Genomic DNA, 25,459 nt, shown 5'->3' on the forward strand with positions numbered 1-25,459 from the left:
TTTTTAGTGTTAATGGCTGAATCAATAGTGACTAAAAACCTGCTATTTCAGGATCAATGTATAAAAAGAGATGTGATTTCTGTCAGAAAACAGAAAAAGATTATTGCTAAAATTTATCTTTGTAACCACATGGAATAATCATAACACATTATGTCTCATGTCCAAATAGCTGGCAGGACTTTCAAATGAAACTGTTAAATTTTGAAAGCACTACAGATGACCTCAATTTTTTAAATTGTTGAAGATAGGATAAAATTGTCCATCCAACTATGGAACCTGTTTACTGTAACTGATAATGATTGAAACATTCCTGTCTACACAAATATTTCATAAATTTTCTTTCTAGTGATGGCTCTCATTCTTCTCTTGTCAGCGTTACTGGAAAGGTTTGTCAGGACTTTTCTTTTTCTTTTTCTTTTTAAGTGTATGAAAGAGATTCTATTGTGTTTTTATTCCAAAGACATCTATTTCCTAGTATGTACTGACAACTGCTTATGATGAAATGTTAGGCTTTTTATATATAACACAAAATTGTTTTTCTGAATACTTTCACACCATAAGGGAAATTCTTAGTCATGATAATTCTATGAAATGACATAAAACCAGTCACTTCTTTAACTTAATAACATAAACATTCTTGAATTTCACTTCTCAGAAGGACTTCCCATGACTAGACTGCATGTCTGTTACATTTTTACTAATTCACTTTGTTGTTGTTCTGAGGTCTCCACCGTATCACATTTGTTCTCATTGTTCTTATATTAAAGGCATGAAATTTTCTATAAAAACAGATAAGCTCTGTTTTCCATTTTAATTTTGTGCACTCTATTTGAAAGACAGAAAATGCCCTAGTGGTATTTTAAGAATCTATGCAGATTCTGCTTATTCTTATGTTTCAAGTCTATGAAGTATATTCTAAAGCAATAATCTTAACAATTAAAATACACTCACATAATATTTTTGTTGAAATAAGTTTTAGGTATCGTATGTTCTGCAACATCCCTAACAAGGGATTGCAAATAATACTTCAAAATGAAACTTCCCTTTTTTTTTAACTTCAGCTTCTTTCTTTGATTAAGAAGTTATGAATATATCTTGCTTCTTTTCACAAATGAAAATGTGTTTAAATGCAATTAATCTACCCTATTAACTCTACTAAACATCTGCTGTGTTTGTTAAACACTTCAGAATTCTGTTCTGAACCAGTTAATTCTAAGTAATTTCTCAGTTAAATATTTACATGGGCTTCTATAATGATAAGGTCTAGTCTGTCTTAAGTAATCAGCAGATTGTCCAGAGAGAGCTAAGTGTAATGTAACACACTGTAATAGCTATCCACTGGAACTTAAAGTGGTTTAGCTGCCTTGGACTATTTTTTACATTGTTTTATCCTAGCCAAGAGAATTAACAGCCTTATGAGTTCCTTTCCCTGTCAACATTTTTAATATCCAGAATCCCACTTAAAAAAAGAGAAAAGAAACCTGACTTTAAAAAATGAAAAAAAAAAAAAGAGAGAGAAAAGAATGAAAGCCTTGTAGACAAATGCAGATGTTGACATCATGAATCTTGGAAATACATTCTTAATACTTCTCTTTGAGAAAAGCAATAAATCTTCACGTTTGTGAAATTTTAGGGAAAAATCCAGTTTACAGTCATTTTCATAGTCAACTAAATACATGAAAAAAGTAGGGAAAATAAATTGGCATTATTCTTCCACAAATGAAATCAAAGGAGAAAAAAACACACAGATTATACGTAAGGTTCAATTCTCTAACTTGAAAAATGGTATACGTCTATAAAACATCAAATGGTGGTCAAAAATTTAAATAAGTTTCATAACACAGATGATACCATAAGTCGTCAATAATTCTTTAATGAACTGTAAGTCAATTTTACTCTTAGATATCAAATAATTGAATGATTACTTTAGATGAGAAATACAGACAAGACAGAAAGTTCTCCAATGTGATATTTAAGTTCAAGTTTTGAAAATAAATATGATTAGATGTTGACCAGAAATCTGTTTCCTACCATCACCAGCCAGTATTTTTCCATCCCAGTGTTTCTTTCCTTATGATCCAATTTACTAAGTATCTATTGAGGGTCTTCCATAAGTATGTCAGAAGATAGAAAAAAAATGATGATCTGTCCTCTAGGACTCCAATTCAACTAAGAGGATAAGTAAGGTACACACATAATGATATGAAAGCCAGAGTAAGGAGGAACTGTGCGAAGGGTCTGAGACAAATGCTGAGCTCTACCCAAGTTTAGGTAGGCTGGAGCTTAGGTCTATGTATACTTTTCTTTTCTTTTCTTTTTTTTTTTTTTAAGATTTATTTATTTATTTGACAGAGAGAGATCACAAGTAGGCAGAGGCCGGCAGAGAGAGAGAGGAGGAAGCAGGCTCCCTGCTGAGCAGAAAGCCCGAGTGGGACTCTATCCCAGGACCCTGGGATCATGACCTGAGCCGAAGGCAGAGGTTTTAACCCACTGAGCCACCCAGGTGCCCCCTAATTTTCAATAGTAAGTGATCAGCAAATTCACTATTTGACTTTACTAGGTGGAAGGAGTAGTAAGCTGAATAATTGTAAATAATGAATCATTCCCAAATTTTGATTTCTTATTTTGGGAAAAATATGATTTTTCTGTAGTTCGTTGGCCTGTGTTTTACTAATGACAATGTTGATACTATTTTTCTCTGTAAATATCAACTAAAATTCAATAAAGGTAGCTCAAAAATATTCTGGACATTAATGCAATGTGGCTAGGATTAAAAATTGGTCATGGATAATTGAAATAGTGAATAATCCATTTGAGATTAAAAATGATTCCCTAACTTTTCATTAAAAATCTCCCTGGGTTCTAGATTTAGCAAATATAAGGTGGGGTGGGACATGGGATACAGAATCATGAATATTTAGGATGTATATTGATGGGTTTATGTGTGTGAGTGTACCATTTGGAATTTGCACACAGAAGGTTCTCATAAATATTTTTGAATCCATTGAATCCATTCCAAATCAAGTTTAATATTTTTGCATTTTTGTCAGCTTTTGTATATAATTTGTCCAACTAAGTGAGTGCAATTTTGATTATATGTGGCACAGAATTAATTGTACTCCCTTCATGAATATTTGGTGTGTGTATGTTTTAGTAGCTCATGTTTAAAAACACTGAAAGAGCTGTCAACGTTTGGATGGATATCAAAAATGTTATATATAAGTTCGACTATTCATGAAATGATAATAGTTTCCTAGGGGTAAAAGGAAGGAGTTTAATCTAGAGCCAAGATTCTGTCAGTCTTTTGAAAAATGACACAACTCCCTATAATTATATTATAATTAATACTTGGTATATTTGGATTTTAAAAGTTGTTTTTCGTATGCACATTATAAATGTACCACCCTAAAGTTGACCTAATTAGCCAACTTTCCTTGGTTATATATCATTTGGCAGGTGTTTTTTGTAAAAAAAAAAAAAAAAAATCAAACAGAACTGACCACTTTTTTCATTCCTGCCTAAACCAATAAAACATGGGATTTATGTGCCCCTATAACATTAAATTGTTCTAAGAACAGGACACGTGAGTGGCTTAGTTAGTCTAGCATCTGCTTTCAGCTCAGTCATAATTCCAGGGTCCTGGGATTGAGTCCTACATTGGACTTCCTGCTCATTGGGGCATCTGTTTCTCTCTCTGCTCCTCCCCCCACTAGTGAGTGCTCTCTCTCTGACAAATAAATAAAATATTTAAAAATAAATAAATATATAATAAATTGTTCTAAGAATAGATTTTAAAAAGTGAAAGTAGTAAATACCTATATTTTACTGGATTTTATAGGGAAGGAATGAGAAAGACTGGATAAAACACTGGGGATTTGGGATTCATGCAGAATTTTTTGTATTAATGCTTTTTGAAAATGAGTTACAGTGATTTTTATTAAATACTGACAACATTAATCAAATGAAAGCTATCTGAATGAAAAATTACATGTTTATAACTTTTTTCTATTTAAAATAAAATTAGATGGTGAAATTATGCACATGACATTTATTAAAACAGTTTCTTCTATAAAAAATGAATATATACATAATAAATAATTATAGGTCACCACAAACACATCCGATATTTAGTTTAAAAGTAACCACACTTTTAAAGGAAAAGGTCAGAATGTACAAATATATCCTAAGTTTTTTAAAATTAGGTAAGAAAAGAATGCTTCTTCTGAATATAGGTAAATTTAGATTTGTTTGAATATTTATTACTATTTTCTCATTTATAAATTAAGCATTTAATATATGATAGGTTAATCACATTTAATATATGATAGGTTAATCACCTAATATATGATAGGTTAATCACAAATATTTGCAAAACTCTTTGAAAATTATTGGCTTTACCCAAAACTTACTAAAGTGAATTGATTTTCCAGTATGAATTTTTTCACTCAGATTCTTGGGCCCATAATGTGAATAAGATTAATATAATGATAATATAATAATAAGACAGATTCTACCTGTTGTCCTTTAAACTTGGCAAATCATTACCTGTACAATGATTTAAATGAGGTCAAGTACAAGGCACTTTAAGACTGATAAACTTAAGTGACTCTTAATCTCACGAAACAAACTGTGGGTTGCTGGGGGGAGGGGGGTTGGGAGAAGGGGGGTAGGGTTATGGACACTGGGGAGGGTATTTGCTTTTGGGTAAATTGGAAGGGGAGATGAACCATGAGAGACTATGGACTCTGAAAAACAATCTGAGGGGTTTGAAGTGGCGGGGGGGTGGGAGGTTGGGGTACCAGGTGGTGGGTATTATAGAGGGCACAGCTTGCATGGAGCACTGGGTGTGGTGAAAAAATAATGAATACTGTTTTTCTGAAAATAAATAAATTGGAAAAAAAAAAAAAAAAGACTGATAAACTTCAGGGCACCTGGGTGGCTCAGTGGGATTAAAGCCTCTGCCTTCAGCTCAGGTCATGATCCAAGGGTCCTCCAGTTGAGCCCCACATCGGGCTCTCTGCTCAGCAAGGAGCCTGCTTCCTCCTCTCTTTCTGCCTGCTTCTCTGCCTACTTGTGATCTCTGTCTGTCAGATAAAGAAATAAAATCTAAAAAAAAAAAAAAAAGACTAATAAACTTCATCCCTTCCTCTGAAAAGTCAGGGAAGGTCAGGCTGCGTTTTCTTCCTTTTTTTTTTTAAATTTTAAATTTAATTTTATTTAAAATTTATTTAGTTTTATTTAATAAATTTAATTTATTTAAATTCAAGTTAGTTAACATATAGTATATTATTAGTTTCAGGGGTAAAATTTAGTGATTCATCAATTGCATATAATACCCAGTACTCATTATGTAACATGCCCTCCTTAATGCCCATCGCCCAGTTACCCCATTCCCCAGCCACCCACCTCCAGCAACCCTCACATTGTTCTTTACAGTTAAGAATCTCTTAATGGGGCACCTGGGTGGCTCAGTGAGTTAAAGCCTCAGGTCATGATCCCAGAGTCCTGGGATCGAGGCCCGCATCGGGCTCTCTGCTTGGCAGGGAACCTGCTTCCTCCTCTCTCTCTCTGCCTGCCTCTCTGCCTACTTGAGATCTGTGCCCGTGTATCTACTTAAGATCTGTGTCTGTCAAATAAATAAATAAAATCTTAAAAAAAAAAGAATCTTTTAATAGTTTGCCTCCCTATTTGTTTTTATCTTATTTCATCTTCCCTTCCTGTATGTTTATTTTTTTCTTTAAATTCCACATATGAGTGAAATCATGGTATTTGTCTTTCTCAGACTGATTTCACTTGGCATAATATACTCTAGTTCCATCCACATTGTTGCAAATAGCAAAGATTTCATTCCTTTTGATGACTGAGTAATATTCGTGTGTGTGTGTGTGTGTATTTATATATATACCACATCTTTACCCACTCATCAGTCAATGGACAACTGGGCTCTTTCCATATTTTGGCCGTTGTGGACATTGCTGCTATAAACATTGGGGGTGCAGGTGCCCCTTTAAATCACTATGTTTGTATTTTCTTTATAAATACCTACTGGTGCAATTGCTGTGTCATAATGTAGCTCTGTTTTTAATTTTTTGAGGACCCTCCATACTGTTTTCTGTAGCACCTATACCAGTTTGCATTCCCACCAGTAGTGTAAGATGGCTCTTCTCTCTCTGCATCCTTGCCAACATCTATTGTTTCCTGAGCTGTTCATTTTAGCCATTCTGGCTGGCATGAAGTGGTATCTCTTTGTGCTTTTTGTATTTCCCCGATGATAAGTGATTTTTAACATTTTCTCACACATCTGTCATTTGTATTTCTTCTTTAGAGAAATGTTCATTCCTGTCAATGCCCATTTCTTGACTGGAGTTTTTGGGTTTGGGGTGTTGAGTTTGATAAGTTCTTTATAGATTTTGGGTAGCAGCATTTTGTCTGATAGGTCATTTGCAAATATCTTCTTCCATTCTGTAGCTTACTTTTTAGTTTTGTTGATTGTTTCCTTTGCTGTGCAGAAGTTTTTATCTTGATGAAGTCCTGATAGTTCATTTTTGCTTTTGTTTCCTTTGCCTCTGAAGACGTGTCTGGTAACTGGTTGCTGTGGCCAAGATCAAAGAGGTTGCTGCCTGTGTTCTTCTGTAGGATTTTGATGTATTCTTATCTCACATTGAGGTCTTCCATCCATTTTGAATTTATTTTTGTGTCTGGAATAAGAGGTCCAGTTTCATTCTTCTGCATGTGACTGTCCAATTTTCCCAACACTGTTTGTTGAAGAGACTCTCTTTTTTCCAGTGGATAATCTTTCCTGCTTTGTCAAAGATTAGTTGACCATAGAGTTGAGGGTCCATTTCTGGGTTCTCTGTCCTGTTCGATTGACCAGTGTCCGGTTTTTTGTGGTTGTTTTTTGTTTTTAGTTTTTTGGTTTTTGTTTTGTTTTGTTTTGTTTTGGCTAGTATCATACTGTCTTGATTATTACAGCTTTGTAACATAGCTTGAAGTCCAGAATTGTGATCAGGCTGAGTTTTCTTACGATCAGTTTGGCATGATGTGGAGAATCGAGGGGTTGGTGTCTGGTTCAAGTAGGAAGCAGATGAGCAAGCAAAAAGTAATGATTGGAGCCTTAGGAATGAAAAGAAATAGATGGTTCCAAATATACTTTGGAGATGGACCAACCAAACTAGGTAACTGGATGTGAAAGAGAGATTTGAGAACAGAAAGTATGGGGGATGAGTTCTAAATTTCTGGCATGAGCACTAACAGGATATTGTGTGAATTGACTGAGTTGGAGAATGCTGGAAGAGGATTCAGTTTGGGAGGAGAGGGTCCCAAGTCAGTGTTTAACGTGCTAAGTTTCAGATGCTCTAGAGGAGTAAGTATCTCCTGCAGTTGGTTGGGTATCTACACTGGAAATCTTCGAATCACTGGCCTAGAATATTCAAAGTCCACAGTATATTAGATCATGGCAAGAGAATGAGGACTGAGAAGAAAATGAGCCTAAACACCCGAGTTTAAAATGTTGAATAAGGAAGGAGAAAGCATCAGGAGAACTAAGAAGGAACTTTCAGAGAGACAATAAATACTGACAATTTTTTTTTTAAATATGCCATCATTTTGAGTTTTATTTTGAGTAAGAAGTCCTGTATAAAAGTAACTGTGACAATCAGGAGACTTGACTTACAGATTAACAGCACCTGGAATTTCCTGGGCCTTTTTTATAATCTGGAAAAAAAAATGCTTATTTTTTCCCTGCCTCTTGATAATGTTGTTGTGAGAAAGTATTAAATAATGTCTATGGTATTAACAATTAAATGTTATGAGAAGACATATATTGAAGCCAACATCATAATCATGTGTTTTCTTAGTGGGTTTTTAGAAGAGCCACTCTCAACCAAAAATGTGGCTGTATTTGTAGAGTTCATTTACAGAAAGAATCTTCCTTTTTTTTTTTTTTCTTGTTTGCAAATATTGTTACTACTTATTTATAGTAGTTTGGTAAAACATAGTTCTGACCATAGGAGAGTCAGAAAGGAAGTCTGGAGTCTGGAAGTGAACACTGGCCTCACACCTGGTTTAGAATCACTTTTTTTTTTTCTTTTCTGGAGTTAGCTCCAAAGACAAACCAGTCACAGAGGGACAATTTATCATCAATATATTACAGAGTTTAACTTTGGAAGAGCTCAGATCACTCTAAAAGTTTTGTTGAATCAATAAAGTAGGTATTACTTTTCACAACATTCCTCAAGAGGCAGATGTACTTGAAACAGTCTATTAACAAGTATCCTTTCCACCCCCCCGCAGGGTTCCGTGGGGATACAAGGCCCACAGGGTCCACCTGGAAAAGAAGGTCAAAGGGTAAGTAAACTTGGAACAACTGGCAGGCATTACTATCTAAGGGCTTACTTATTTATGAACATTAATGAAAAATAAACCCCAAATACACAACCAGATGGGCATGAGGAGAGGGTTAATGATACAAAGCCTGAAATTGGAGTTGAGATTTTGACAGAGCTTTTGCAATCCAGAAAGTTCTCTATGAACTTTCAAGATTGGCAGCACGAATGTAGAGATGCAGTTTAGGCGAAATGAACTAACCGTAATTTGATCTTGGGCACATTGGTCTTATTTTGGGGTTTTGAGTTAAGCTGATCTTTGCAGAGTTAAGTTGATGAGTATCTTTGTGGAGTTCCTGCCTGTACATGAATTCTGTAAAGATTGTGGATATTAACTACAGTCTTTAGTTGAATTAAATTATTGACATTAGTGATGCTTGGTAATGCTTCTTTCACTGCAGTTTGCTGCCTTTGAGATAAAATATGTAGTAGGTGAATAAATTGTAGTTGCAATAGTTAGTCTTAGCTTTCCCCAGGAAAGGGAACCCCTGCAGTGATAATGGGTAAGCTTCACTTCAACAGCAGTGGGTCACTCCATTCTTTTGGCTTATTTTTTTTTTTTTTAAAGATTTTATTTATTTATTTTATTACTATTTTCAAATCATTTTAATGTCTTGAAACACTTTATGTGCTTGCTCATATGATTATTGTTATCAGCTTTTGTTACCTGATAGATAAAGATTGTATGATTCAGGGTTTAGGTGATTTGCCTAAAGTCCAAGAGCTAATAAAAAGAAGAGCCAGAACTTGAATATGGGGCTTCTGATTCTAAATCCCATGTTCTCTTTTACTGTCCTACGATATTAACCCCAAATCTCTTTTTTAGTCATTTTTGTTTATTATTCCCAGTTTTTCCTCTGGCAAATAAGTCTTTTGCCTCAAATATATCAAAATCCTTCAAGTATTTGGGAACCAGTGGTATATTTTACCAAAGTTTACCTTTTCTTAGGTTAAAATCTCATTTCTCTTAATTCTCTTATATGGATTTCTGACTCCTGACATGCTAGAAAGTACTCATGGACTTTCTGGCTGTATCAGGAATGGGACTGAACATGTGTGATATTATTTAGGGCAGAGAAAAATGTGGCAAGTATGCCCTTGTACTATAGAAAATATACTTCTATTAGAGCTTAAGATTGAGCTGATATGCTTCTGTGTATTTTTTTAAACTAACTTTTTCTACTACAGCAACTTTTATCTTTGTTTTTTTTTTAATTTTTTGGTAGTACAATTAAGATTTGATTTGGATAAAAAATCAAAATTAAACACTAAATATTCTATGTTTACTTTTTATTACAGATAGCTAGTTTAGTAATACAAAAGGGCTTAATAAGTTTTGATGGTTAAGAAAGTAAAAGGAGGGCACCTGGATGGCTCAGTTGTTAAGCATCTGCCTTCTACTCAGATCATGATCCCAGAGTCCTGGGATCGAGCCCTGCTGGGTGGGAAGCCTGCTGCTTCTCCCTCTCCCATGCCCCCTGTTTGTGTTCCCTCTCTCACTGTATCTCTCTCTGTCAAATAAATAAAAAATCTTAAAAAAAAAAAAAAAGGAAAGTAAAAGTTTGTGAATAACAGCTAAGATTTATGAGCTTCCTATCATGTGCTAAATGCTTCACATTATTATTTCATTTTGTTTATTTCTCACAATAGCTCTGTGAGATATGTAATACTATCATCCTTATTTAGAAACTGAGGTTTTTAAGCAACTTGGAGAGGACACATTGCCAATAAGTGGAACGTTGCTGATACTTTAAAATTATTTATAAAGCAGTCCTATCTGAGTTCTGTTCCCAATGCCTGTAATGTACAACTGTAGTTTCCCATTTGGCTCCCCAGCCCCTTTATTCAGGAGTTCATTAATCCACTTGATCAAAGTTTAAGTAGTGTCAGGGAGAAAAATAGAAAATTACTAATCTAGATTTAGGCTTTTGAGTCTTTTTTTTTTTTTTTTAAGATTTTACTTTTTTTTTTTTTTTTTTTAAAGATTTTATTTATTTATTTGACAGAGCAAGATCACAGGTAGGCAGAGGCAGGCAGAGAGAGAGAGAGGAGGAAGCAGGCTCCCTGCTGAGCAGAGAGCCTAATGCGGGACTTGATCCCAGGACCCCGAGATCATGACCTGAGCCGAAGGCAGAGGCTTTAACCCACTGAGCCACCCAGGCGCCCTAAGATTTTACTTATTTATTTGACAGAGAGAGGAGAGAGGGAGAGAGGGAACACAAGCAAGGGGAGTAGGGGAGGGAGAAGCAGGCTTCCACACTGAGCAAGAAGCCCGTTGAGGGGCTCATCCTAGCACCTTGGGATTATGACCTGAGCCATCAATAGACAATTAACAACTGAATGGTTTCACTTATTTGTGGAGCATAACAAATGGCATGGAGGACATGAGAGTTAGAGAGGAGAAGGGAGTTGGGGGAAATTGGAAGGGGAGGTGGATCATGAGAGACTATGGACTCTGAAAAACAATCTGAGGGGTCTGAAGTGGTGGGGGGGGGTGGGAGGTTGGGGTACCAGGTGGTGGGTATTATAGAGGGCACAGATTGCATGGAGCACTGGGTGTGGTGAAAAAATAATGAATACTGTTATGCTGAAAATAAATAATTTTAATTAAAAAAAAAAAAACAAAACACAACTGAGCCACCCAGGTGCCCCAAGGCTTTTGAGTCTGTCTTAAGCAATTAACTCACTGGGGGCAGAGGACCAGATGAAAAGACCTTGTGAAGTTACTTTCCAGGCTTCTTCTTCTGTTTTCTCCCAATGATAGCCAAGATATCTAATTGCATCTAGGACCATATTTCTGAATTAATTTTTATGTTCTGCATCCAGAGGACATTTTCCTTCTAATAACTCTACTTTCCTGGAAACTGAGTATAAATATACCTCCTAGTTAATATCCAGAATGTATAAGTAACTCATGTAAAAAACTCAATAGCAAACTCCTAGTTATCCAGTTTAAAAATGGGCAAAAAACCTGAATAGACATTTCTCAGAAGAAGATCTACAAATAGCCAACAGGTACTAAACAACACTAATCATTAGGGAATGCAAATCAAAGCCATAATGAGATGTTACCTCATACCTATTAGAATCACTGTTATCAAAAAGACAAAAGGTAACAAGTGTTGGTGAGGACAGGAGGAAAAGGGAACCCTGGTGCACTCTTAGTGGGAAGATAAATTGGTGCAGCCACTGTGGAAAAGAGCATGGAGCTTTCTCAAAAAATTACAATAGAACTACCTTATGACCCAGCAATTTCACTTATGGGTATATTCCCAAAGGAAATGAAATGAGCATTTCAAGGAAATATCTGCATTCTCATGATATGCAAACAACTTAAATGTGTATTGACAGATGAATCAATAAAGTAAATGTGATTACCACAAACACACACAAATGCACACAATAAAGTATTATTCAGTCTTAAAAAAGAAGGAAATCCTGCCATTTGTGAGAACATGGATGAACATGGAGGACATAATGCTCATGAATGAAGCCAGACACAGAAAGACAAATACTGCATGTTCTCATTTATATGTCTACATCCAAAAATGTCAAATTCAGGGGCACCTGGGTGGCTCAGTGGGTTAAGCCGCTGCCTTCGGCTCAGGTCATGATCCCAGGGTCCTGGGATCCAGCCCCGCATGGAGCTCTCTGCTCAGCAGGGAGCCTGCTTCCTCCTCTCTCTGCCTGCCTCTCTGCCTGCCTATGATCTCTCTCTGTCAGATAAATAATAAAATCTTTAAAAAAAAAAAAGTCAAATTCATAGAAACAGAGGGTAGAATGGTGGTTACCAGGGGCCAAGATGAGGAGGTTGGGGAGATGTTGGTCAAAGTGTACAAAGACTTAGATATTCAAGATAAATAAGTTCTGGAGATGTAATATACAACAATGAGATTATAATTAATATTGTATACTTGAAATTTACTAAAAGGGTAGACCTTAAGTGTTTTTTCACCACAAAAAAAGGGAAAAGGGTAATTATGTATGAGGTCATGGGTATACTAATTAGCTTGATCATGATGAGTAGTTCACAGTGTGTATCAGATCATCAAGTTGTATACCTTAAATATATACAGTTTAAGTCAACTGTATTCTCAAAATAGAAAAACATAATAATAAAAAACAGATTTTTAGTTTCAATTCCCCAAAACTTATACTTTGTAGGTGGTTTGAGGTGAAAATTGTAAAGCTAGGTGGGTGAGGCTAGATTGAGGGCATTATATCTGAATTAACCCTCCTATGGCAGAGTTGTGTGTGTGTGTGTGTGTGTGTGTGTTAAGAATATTTGACGTGAAATCTACCTCTTAATAAATTTCTTTAACAAATTTTTAAGTGCACAATGATATCACACTTTTGACTTGTATAACATGTAGTCAATTTGATGTTCTCTCTCTTTTATTTTAACAAAAACTTCTGCCAAGTCAGATGTTCATCCATCCTGTTGCACAGTTGCCTTTTTTGAATCACAGAGAAGGAACTGATCCTTGTCACTGTTAAATTTCGTCTTCTGGATTTTAGTCCCTAATATCATTCTGTTAGTTTGCTTTTCCACTAAAACAGCTCCCAGCTTTATGTCACCTTAAAATTTGATAAGCCTATCCTCTAAGTCTTCGTGTAAATCTTTAATAAATCCTGAACAGAATAGAAACTGACAATTTCACATAACACGAGCAAAGGCTGCCATCTTGATTACCACTGATGTTCTTGTGGCATGAATAATTAAATCATGTACAAATATATTAAACTCTACCTCCTTCCCACCCACATTTCTTAATTTGGCTTGTAAGATAATTATGAGAGTCCTTGTCAGAGACTAGCTGAAATGAAAAAAATATTCAAATGAGGCTTTATAAAAATAATAGTGCTTCAAATTGAAATTGTACCCTCTCAAAGCTTGCATTTCAGAGGAAGGTGGGCTAAAGAATAAATTAAACTTATGTATTCTTCATGATAATTATGGAGGAATGTATTCAAATTATAAAGTTCAACCTCTACTTTATGCAAATTTACTCCATTTATAAATATGCATAGTCTCAATAATATTACTTTCATTTTATCCTCTATCAAGAGTTACAGTGTTGGAAACTAAAGACTGTAAAAGAATTTTATACCGTTAGTCATGGCTTGTCATTATCACTACCTCCTTTCACAAGTGCCATATTTATTGAAGAAAGAAGCTGGAACAGGTATTATTGACATTATCCACATTTACAAATTATTATTTCCAAATACAATCCATGATATATTCTGCTTCATAAGCTATTGAATAGGAAAGCAAATTAATTTAAGAAATGAGCATCCTTACATATTTGTAGTTAGGTCCATCTTATTGCCACCATTTCTTCTCTGCTCAAGAGTTAGGTAGCACTCAGCTCTTTTAGACATATTAATGTATTTGTATGTATATGTGTGTGTATACATACACACATACTGCAAGCTAAGATCAATAATTTTTCCATTTCACTAAAGCATGCAATAGGAGACAAAAGAAAAGTCTATGAATTTAAAATTATTTTTTATTGACACATTGTCACAAAACTCTTATATTTTGATTACAGGTGTTTGACTGATAAGGAATTGATTGACTATCATTAAGTTAATCGAAATGACATATAAAATATGTGGAAAGTCTTATACACCTCGCTTCTGGGCATAAATGTCTTTAATGAAAGCAGAACTTTTTTTTTTTTTAAAGATTTATTTATTTATTTATTTATTTATTTATTTGACAGGGATCACAAGGAGGCAGAGAGGCAGGCATGGAGGTGGGGGAAGCAGGTTTCCTGCTGAGCACAGGGCCTGATGCAGGGTCGATCCCAGGACCTGAGACAATGACCTGAGCTGAAGGCAGAGGCTTAACCCACTGAGCCACCCCAAAAGGAGAACATTTAATTTTAAATAAATCATTGATTTCTTCATTTTCCTCAATGGTTAAATAGATAATAGCTTCTGTTAAACCAATATCTCAAAATTATGGTTAGTTTCAAACAGAAGTGTCACAAAAACAAAAAAACAAACTTAGAGTCACATGTAAACATACTTTGAACAACATCAAACATAGAAACATGTTACTATTACTATTGTTATTTTTATTAAAACATACAGATTCTGAATGATAAATGCTTTTCCTTTTTCTCTTTGGCCCTTTGTGTACAGTTTTCTATAAGCCCAATAAGAACACTATTTTTCTACAAGAACCACACCGAATTTCTGTTTCAAATTTATATTAGTTGATTATTCTTTTCACTGTCTTCTAAGTGGCTAAATCTTGGATTATAAAGTGTTCATTTAATAAAATACATTATAGTATGCTTCTCATACTTAAAAGCTTCTCTTAACCTCAACAATGTTTTTTGGCAATATGTATCTAAGATTTATAGGTTTTTTTTCTTAATGTCCTGATTTTCTTCTTTGATTCTGTCATATATGTCAAATACACACACACACACATACATATACATACACATATGTATATTATGTGTATGTATATATAATTTCTTTTACTTTGTTATCTTTTTAAAGTTCTATAGGTAAAACATTTGGCTGGCACAGTTTTAAGTCTCACATCCTTTATAGCTTAACACAATTCTTAAAATTCAACTTATGTTTAGCGTTGACCCTAAGACACAGATGGAGTATATCAGAGAGAAGTAAGGGAGAACAGCATGGGAGCCAAGAGGATGTTCAGCCCATGATGAGGTCAGAGAAGGGCCAGAATAGGGACCAGGACACTGAAGAGCCAAGAAGCCAACAGAAGAGTGTTTCAGGATGTACAGAGGATTGAACAGGATTAAAATTTGGAATAAAGTCAGAGGAAAGATGTTGAATAAAGGAAGAGGTGGCTAGAACGGGTTCCAGCTGAAAGACAAATTTAGTTGAATAATTGAGAGAACATTAGAAAGGAAAATTGTAAGAAAGGTGTAAATTAGGGGGTGAATTTTGAGGAAGGAGAGACAGCAATAGGGAATCTATCGGAGGGGTAAGGACAGGAGCTGGATGGGAACCTATAAAAGTATCTTAGTGAAAAGTGGAGTATTTCAGACAGCTGAGCATGTTCATAGAAGTTTATCTGAAATAGCTCAAAAGAACTGGAATTTTTATAAAATTCCCTCTAAGATATAGATTCCTTACCGGGTTTCGTAATATTCATAATAGACTTTCCCAAAATACAAAAAAATTACTATTTTAATGTGACCTTGGAATTTTCCTTTTTCATCACATTAAGTGTATGTCTGAGTGGTATTAAGGCTGGCATAAAACGACCATGGGCTTTTTAAAGAAATCACTCTAGGTCTCTGAAAAAAAAACATTTTGCTGGTGAGTCAGCTAGTTACTGCCCCAAATGCAAATTTGTTTGGTTGGACCGAGATAACACCTCATTCTTGCTTTTTTTTTTTTTTTTTTTTTTGCTTGATTGTAATTTTGAAGTTGAACAGAAATTTAGAAATTTTATGATTAAAAAAACATCTTTTTTTTTTAGGATAGCTTATTCCACAGTGCTAATTTCAGAGCCATAGAATGACCTCATTGTTCCAATGAAATGAATTTAGGGCCTGGTAGAAACCACTAACAATTGTCTGTAGCTGGGATTAAATTATTTTACATTGGCTTGAATTTTAAGGGGAGCCTTATAGAGAAAAGGATGAATAATGATGAATTTTCAGCTTCATGAAGTAATTTGGCTAGTTGCACATGAAGATGAGACTTCTTAACTTTCTGTATTATTAAAACTGACACTGACCTTTAAAATGCACAGTGAGTGTATCCATAATTCTGCTCACTCACTAACGCTATTACTTGTATCCTTGTACCAAGAATTTGTATTGCTGAAAGGGAAAAGTCAACAATTTTTTTTTAAGATTTTATTAATTTACTTGAGAGAGAGAGAGAGAGTGCACAGAGAGAGAGGTAGAAGAAGCAGAGAGAGCTGAGCAAAGAGCCTGTTGTGGTACTTGATTGCAGGATCCTGAGATCATGACCCAAGCCGAAGACAGAGACCTAACCAACTGAGCCACCCAGGCGCCCCCCCATCAAGTTTTTTTAAATAATAGTTTTAACTCTGGTTCCAGGTGGAACATAAACAAGGAAAAAAGCATGTTTTTTTTTTTGCTTCAATCCATATATAAATATGTAAGTATACACCTTATAAATAACATCTTAGAGGTTCTGCATTCTACAAATAATGGTTCATGTTTATTGCACATGTTTTAAACTTCCTCGCATACAGAGGACATCTTTTTCCATTTACTTCCTGTGAAATTTTCTAAGGATTTCTCGTTAAGGATTATCTTAAGAGTTTCCAAGAAATACCATCTTTGATCCTGGATGATATTTCTAGATGGGTATCTGGGAAATTGTGTACCCTATTCAAGTTCCAAGGGCGAAGCAAGTTTCTCACAACATCTTACTTGAATGTACAAAACCAAACATTAAACTCAGAGGATAAAAATGATCAAATTTACATTTCTCCCTGCACTTCTATTTGCAGAGGTCCATAGCAGACTGGGGAGCCTTCACTATTGTTTTGATACCTGATACTGCTGTCTTTGTCTTTATTTGCTGTCTTTCTAGAAACTCATTTACCATTTGGAATTACCTAGTTATCCCCAGTTTACCTTTAAGACTATTAAAATTAACACTTATAAAAGGTCAGTATTATATAATTGAGACAACTTTTACTGAGTTAAAATAGCCACTTTGGGAGAAAAAAAAATACCACAATTTGTATACATAAAAAAATCATATAATGGTTTATTTTGCATTTATGTTCCTTTTGTATAAAGTACCATTTCTACTAGGAATATAAAACCTTCAAACCTTATGTGTCTGTATCATTATATATCTCACATGCAATTTGTATTCTGACTTTATTCAGTCATTTTTATGTGCTTTGGGTATTATAAGTGTATATAAATAAGTAAATATGAAGTCATCTATATGCTTTCATCATTTTATACCCTATTTCAGAAATTAAGTGAGAAATCAGTATAGAATGTAAATAAAGCATAGTAATCTTCTTACTTTTATTTTATGATACATTTCCCAGAGCAAAAGTGTATATCATTCATTACTTTCCATATTAATTTCCTCTGCTTGTCCTAACTGATGAAGTCCCAATAACATATGATTCATTATTAAGCATGTGACTTATCACATATAATAAGGCATGATTTAATGTTTGTGAGATTTTTAAAATATTTTCAGTTAGATGATTCTCAAGATACAGAATCAGAATTTCAGAGACTTTGGAAAGGAAGTTCAAGGAATGACATCAGTCTGTTTTATCTGAACATTTTTCTGAAAAACCTCGCAGTTTTCTCCTAGTGTCCTGCCGCCCATATGCTCCTGCTTCCTCTAACTTGGTGTCCACCAGAGCAGCATCAAATTCAGTTATTGAAGCAATAGAGTGAGGCAAGAAGAAGGGAGAGAGGCTAATAACATGTTCATGTCAAATGAACGTTCACAAAGCAGTGGTTGTGCAGCAAGGCAAGAGTCCTCTACTGTTGCCTCACACTCGAACCGGTAGGAAAGGGAAGGGAGCAGGAAGACATTGGAGGCAACTTCTAGCAACTTCTAGCTCAGTCTTATTAGGATCAGGTGAAGAAAGATGAGATGTAGCCGAGACTTTATGAGAACAGGCCACCGCTCCGATAAATATCACAGCTAGTTAATAGCGGCATGCCTGTGGTCCGGTGTGGTGAACTTCACTCTCATTAGTGAGTCTCTGTGGTGTCCTTGAAGTAGAAGATGCACAGTGCCCTGGGAAGGCTGTAACAAGAAAAAGCGATAGTAACCAGCGGTTTTATTCCAGTAATACTTACATGGGTCCTTATACTACAAGGAGCTGAAGTCCTTACTCATTGAAATAAAGGGTCAGATGACACCATTTGTATTGTAACAGAATAGCTTTATCAGCTCTCTGTTATTTGGATTAATAAAGGGAAGTGTTTTCATATTTTTCAAATAGAATGCTGGCTCGGATGGCTTACTTATTTATGTGACTAGACCCAGGAACTGGCCTCTGCTGGGGGAGAAGCATATCTTCTTACCGGGCCCCCTTTGGACCAGGGACATGTAGTCCCCGAGGCCCAGGCAGGCACCGAGCTCCCTCAGAGGAGGGGCCTAGGAGCCCATTTTAGACACATCCAGTTGTCAGATTTTAGAGTCAAAAGGGAAGAACAGTGTCATTCCAGTCCCCCAAATAATGAAACTGAGTTCCAGAAGCATTCAACAGTTCTTTAAGGCTTCAGGCTAGTCATCTCTTTAGCTATCATGTATCATAGGAACCCCTTACTGTCTGTTTGGTGGTTCCATTCTAAAACCCAGATTTTCTTGTTTTTTAAAATGGAGAATATTGAGAATTTGACCAAAGCCCCTCATTTTTCTCCTGAAGACCACACATTATAAGGGACAAATGTAGATAAGTACAGTTGGTCCTTTTGCAGTGTCCACACATTGTAAAGCGTGCGCCTTCTGTGTGCCTGCCCGGCTTACCCTGCACCACAGTGGGGAACAAGCATGGGCGGGCCAGTGGGGAAGGGGGGGGTGGGAGTCAGTTCTTTCTCCAGCTGTGTGATTGGATTAACTTGTGACTTCAGGCAAACCATTCTAGATTCTAATCTAAATTTATCTGTTTCATCACAGTTTAGCCCTAGGTATGTTACGAGATTAAGCCAGGAGCACTTTGAATGCAGTCTGGTGACAGGTGTTCTATGAAAGAATCTTATAAATATTAACTACTTAGTCAGAGGAACACTTAAAGAGAATGGAAAACGAGAAGGCACTTTCCACTGATGTGACAGTATGCTAATATTCCTGCCTCAGTATCGTTACTCAGAACATCTCACTGAACACGTTAGTAGCTATTTGGTACATTTACCACTGGAAATGTCAAGTACAAAGTTATTCATCCATTTGGTACACAGTGAGTGTATACGTAGGTAGCTGCCAAAGCCAAGAATGAATTACAAGCTATTAATCAGTTTGGGAAATATAGACATATAAGTTTTCAGAAATGCAAAACATTTGGAACATGAAACATTTTTATGGCCTACTGGCTTCAAAAGGCAGCATTATGTTTCTAATAAACAATACAAGACCTCGACTTTGTAAAACTTCTTATTTTGAGTTACCTTGGGTGGTAGCACAGAATTCTGAAAGCAAGTTTAATTTTATAGCACCTCAGCTTTGCAATATGTTATATTTCAATTTTCAGGGGAGAGGAGGGCCATTGAAAAATAAATGTGATGCAACAATTCTTTTTTTTTTTTCCCACAGTATATTTTATTTTTTTTATTTATTTTTTTTTATTTTTTCCAATTTATTTATTTTCAGAAAAACAGTATTCATTATTTTTTCACCACACCCAGTGCTCCATGCAAGCTGTGCCCTCTATAATACCCACCACCTGGTACCCCAACCTCCCACCCCCCCCCGCCACTTCAAACCCCTCAGATTGTTTTTCAGAGTCCATAGTCTCTCATGGTTCATCTCCCCTTCCAATTTACCCCAAAGCACATACCCTCCCCAATGTCCATAACCCTACCCCCCCTTCTCCCAACCCCCCTCCCCCCAGCAACCCACAGTTTGTTTCGTGAGATTAAGAGTCACTTATGGTTTGTCTCCCTCCCTATCCCATCTTGTTTCATGGATTCTTCTCCTACCCACTTAAGCCCCCATGTTGCATCACCACTTCCTCATATCAGGGAGATCATATGATATTTGTCTTTCTCCGCTTGACTTATTTCGCTAAGCATGATACGCTCTAGTTCCATCCATGTTGTCGCAAATGGCAAGATTTCGTTTCCTTTGATGGCTGCATAGTATTCCATTGTGTACCTAGATGTCCATCAACAGATGAATGGATCAAGAAGATGTGGTATATATACACAATGGAATGATGCAACAATTCTAAGAAAAGTTGGAAATTTATCTTTTTAGAATATAAGTAGATGATACAGTACTCTTATTTCTAAATTCTTGGCAACTATTGGACTTTTCTTTTCAGAAGCCGAGGTATAAAGAGAGATGGTATACAATCACATTCAGAGAGGTCAAGGAAAAGTTTTTTGTTGTCATTTTGTTTTGTTTCGCAATTGAGCACATTTACAAACGGGGGCAAGGAAGTCAGCAAATAGCAAATCGCAGTTGTAAGCAGTATGTGAAACAGAAATAAAAGACAAGGCGCGAGTGTCCACATGAGTCAGCACCTGGACTGTGAGGATGCTTTGGGAGAGAGGTGGGGCATCAGTGCTCCCTTCGGGGACAGAGTAGGAATCAAGGCACCGTGTGTATTTATCTCAGACAGAAAGACTTTTTCAGCTTAGATATGACTTAATAAAACTTCTGTTGTTTAAAAGTGACATTGGTCTCAAGATTGTCTATGGTTTCCAGGCAAGTAAAATTTATAGCTACTTCTCTATTCTTTCATGAACAACAAGCCCGACTCATTCAGTAAAGTAAAAAGTAGCGAGAAATACAGAAACAGAGACATTGGAGGCAAACTGGGGAAAAAAAAAAAAAAAGGTGGGCGTGGGACAGGACATTTGGAGAAGAAATGTCTGTTACTGTCATTTCAGAGTTTTGCTAGATTCTTAAGCAGCTGGTGAAGATGTAAGCATTTCCTTCACCCTTTCTATCTGAGCCTCTTTTCCTCTGTAAATTACCCATGGTGTCTGACAAGAGCTTCCTTCCATTATCAGCACTTGTCTGAATTCATCTACTTTGCTTTAGGAAGCCATTTTGCTAGAATACAATTCCAACTTCTCAGAAAACTTTATTTTATTGGTATAATGTAAATGATGTCAGACTAAAATGTTGCCGAAATTAAATTGTTCTTATCTTTATTTCTTTCACCAATTTTTCACTTTTTATATCCCTATACACATTCTATAAACTGCCATTTTTTTTTTTCGCAAATGATACAAAATGTCTGAAACATGCTAATCAAGGATAATTCCCAAGCTAGGAAATGTCAAGGGACTGATTTACTATATAAGTAGTCTTGTCTGTGTCTTTTTATCAATAAATCCTTGGGGTTATAGTTGTAAATTTTTATAGACTATACTGCTAACTTACTAAGGGCTTAAAATCATTTTCATTGGGAGATGATGAAAATGAATGTGGTGTATTTCTTTGCAGTTGTTGCCATAGAGATAAAAACCTTTTCAAAGTAAAACAGGGATGAAATAAAAATTACTAATTCAAAAGAAGCGAAGCTTCTAATTTAATATTGAAAATGGTGCACTATTCCCTTTCTTTTTTATTTTGTCAAAATTGCATGACTTGAGTGTGTCTAATGTACTTTCATTAGATAATTTCTAGTATAAAAAAACTGAAGCAAAGAATGCAATAGGTAAATTCCCCACAGCATTTCGTGGGATGACACTTTCATTTTAATCTTTTGTTCTTAAAATTTAACAACATTCCTAATCATCTCCTCTCATGCTCCACCTCCACACTCCTTCTTTATATCTTGCTATTTAATTTCAAATCTAATTACCTAAAATGGGGTTTCTTAAAAACAAACAATTTGCTTTCTTTTTCTGCCACATTATTTTCAACAATTAGACACATTTTCTAACAATAACATGATTACAAAGATAAATCTATGAAACTTGCTCAAATCTTATTACTGTTCATGTTCAGATTTTGAGAGTCTTATAGGCTTCCCTTGAAAAATCAAATTAGGGTACTCTTGGAAAATAATCTGTGACTTAGAATTGTTTTACTCCATCAACCTCATTTTGATTCTGTCAGCAGCATCACTTTCTGGAGACATTCAAATGAGCTAAACCAATACTAAGATAGATGATTAATTAGATGGGGAAGGGTCAACCAATGAAACAAGGCTGTCATGGATGGTGGGCCTACAACATGTCTGCCATAGGAGAGCTGTGTGATGGAGAAACAGGAGAAGGGGACAAGGTCAGAGAAAATAGACTCTACCTTATCTGCATTTTCCTCCTAACTAACTCTGTGTTTGCTTTCTTTTAAAGCCTAGAACACTGTTCACCTAACCAAAAGCATTTAAAAGGAAGTAGAAGAATTCAAAGTCTTGTCCCCTTAAAAGAGATAGGAGTTAATGAACTGTGGGTGCTTTGTAATACAATGCTAGTCAAGTATGGTGCTCAGACAAGGTGATAGGGCACCATGATAAGTACAAAAATTGAAAATACATGTTTAGAAACTTTTATGACAATTGAATATTGCTGTATATTCTAAACATGTGATTATTGGACTCATCCAATAGGCCATAAATGAGTTGTGTGTTGTTAAACCACGTGGAGAGCAGCTACCTACAAGTCATGAACAATAAGGTTAACTCATCAACTGTAATCCACCAAAAAAAAAACCACAACAAACTGAGAAAATGTAATCATTTATTTTTATAAAATATTTTTTTAAGATTTTTTATTCATTTATTTGACAGAGAGAGATCACAAGTAGGCAGAGAGGCAGGCAGAGAGAGAGAGAGAGGAGGAAGCAGGCTCCCCGCCAAGCAGGGAACCCGATGCGGGACTCGATCCCAGGACGCCGAGATCATGACCTGAGCCGAAGGCAGCAGCTTAACCCACTGAGCCACCCAGTCACCCTATAAAATATTTTTAATTATTTTGAGTTTTAATTAAGTTAGGGAACTAGAATTTATATTATTTATTTTTAACCCCAACTAACTAATGGCAAAACAAGCTTCACAGGGTTTTTTGACACACACATTTCCTTTTTTTTTTTTTTTAATTTTTTTTTCTTAATTTGACAGGGAGATCACAAGAAGGCAGAGACACAGGCAGAGAGAGAAGGGGAAGCAGGCTCCCTGCTGAGCAGAAAGCCCAATTGGGGGCTCGATCCTAGGACCCCAAGATCATGACCCGAGCCGAAGGCAGAGACTTAACCCACTGAGCCACCCAGGCACCCTGACACACATATTTTCATTGGAAATAAACTAACTGCTGACCATGAAAGGAATTTCAAAGAAATAAAGATCAAAAGAATTGGCATTAGTTTTATTAGGAAGTATGATCATTCATATTGTGAGTTCAGTTCATTGATGGTAAAGTATTAAAGCATAGCATGTCATTTGCAGAGATGGACTGGCTCCTGTAGCAATGAATCCATCGAAGTATAAGCAACATTTATACACAGAACAGAAGTAAGTTCAAAAGCAAAAGAATTTCGAAAGCATGAACGCTGATGTAAAAAGCCAATCAAAGCAAATGTTCAGTATTTCCTATTTAAACATTAATGCCTTCAAGATGTCTTAGAAAGTAGTACTTTAGAATCCTGAGACAAAAATGAACATACAATTACCGAAGCATTAGTGATAGATGACATCAAAGATCTTTGCTTGAAAATATTGAGTGAATAAGTCAAAGATTACATGACTTGACATATTTTTTAAAAACCTAGCTAATATCAACTCAAAGAACAAATAAAACTGGCAAAATATTTTTACTACGTCTTGACAAATGCACAAGTAATGCTCATGTGGCACTTCTTTTGGTATACGTGCAATTGTGGATGATAGTGATATAAGGAAGAATCTTTTTCTTTGCTGCAAATGTAGTTTAGAGTTCAATTTTTGTACAGCAGTAGCTATCGATGACACTGCTGCAGTGATAAGGAGGTATCCCAGAACCGTTACCCAGATTAGGGAGCTCAAACCAACACATTGCTTCCTTCATCAGGAAATTCTTGCTAACAAAGAAATATCAGCTAAATGAAACAATAGACTTAAGGACATGGTAAATTTGTTAATATGTAAAGATTAGTATGTTAACATAGAGATTTTTAAAATTTTGAGATAGTACGGAAAATGGTCAAAACAACCCTTCTTGCACACTGAATTATGGTTATTGAGGAGAAAAATTTGTCAAGTATTTTAGGATTAAGAATCAACTCATTCTTTCTGCAAATTAAGAAACCAGTGGCTCAACATCACTCATCATCAGGGAAACGCCAATCAAAATTACAATGAGATATCAGCTCACCCCTGTTAAGAATGGCTCTCACTTAAAAAAAGAAAGAGAGAGAGAGAGAGAGATAATAAGTATGGGTGAGCATACTGAGGAAAGGGAACCCTTATGCACTATTTGTGGGAATGTGTATTGATGCAGCCACCATAGGTTCCTCAAAAAACTTAAAACAGAACTACCGTTTTATCCAGCAATCCCACTTCTGTGCATATGTATCCAAAGGAAATGAAAACAGTATATCGAAAAGGTATCTACACTCCCATGCTCATTGTTGCATCATTCACAATTGCCAAGATATGGAAACAACCTAAGTGTCCATCAACAAATGAATCGATAAAGACATATTGTATATATACAATGAAATGTTAGTCAGCCTTGAGAACATTATGCTAAGTGCAGTAAGTCAGACAGAGAAAAGCAAATACTGTCTGATATGACTTATATGTGAAATCTAAAATCTAAAATCTATGTGTTCTATGAACACATAGACAAGGACTAGAGTGATAGTTACCAGGAACTGTGAGGTAGGGTAAGTGAGAGAAAAAGAGGAAACCAGTTTCTACTCACCTTTTAAAAAAATTTGGACAATTTGACAGACTCGCTTTTTCGCCCATCTTTAATATTTTTAATAATATCTATCCTTCCAAGAGAAGGAAGAATGCAATGTATTTTTCCACAGCAGAAGAAAACTGAAGAGGGAAAATTGAAGTTTCTACAGATTGTTGCAGTATATTCCCATAGTTTTACTACTGTTTTTGAAGAAATAAATGACAGTATCCTACATCAGTGAAAATTATCACCAAATATTTTTGACATTTGATAGAATGATTTAAATTTTATTTTCCATCAGAAGAAAATACATACATAAACAAAGAAGATGCATATATAACAATTCCAGGATGCTGGGGCACCTGGGTAGCTCAGTCAGTTGAGTTTTGTTTTGGGTTTTTCGGGTCATGATCTCATGGGTCATGACCTGGAACCCACATCAGGCTCTGTGCTTAGCAAGGGAGTCTGCTTGAAGATTTCCCCCCCACACCCCTCCCCACCCCATTCTCGTGCTCTCTCTCTTTCTCTCTCTCTCTCTCTCAAATAAATAAA

The 25,459-nt window shown here is 35.7% G+C and overlaps 1 protein-coding gene across 1 annotated transcript in view; it reads left to right on the forward strand.

Moving 5' to 3' along the window:
- COL19A1 (collagen type XIX alpha 1 chain) overlaps window positions 1-25,459 on the forward strand; it is a 325,236-nt gene that overhangs the window by 173,734 nt on the left and 126,043 nt on the right. Inside the window, exon 15 of the mRNA XM_044253886.1 lies at window positions 8,293-8,346. Within this exon, the coding sequence (XP_044109821.1) occupies window positions 8,293-8,346 (54 nt within the window). The remainder of the gene's footprint in view (window positions 1-8,292; window positions 8,347-25,459) is intronic.

The sequence above is a fragment of the Neovison vison genome, chromosome 1 (genome assembly GCF_020171115.1).
Source record: "Neovison vison isolate M4711 chromosome 1, ASM_NN_V1, whole genome shotgun sequence".
Lineage (NCBI taxonomy): Eukaryota > Metazoa > Chordata > Mammalia > Carnivora > Mustelidae > Neogale > Neogale vison.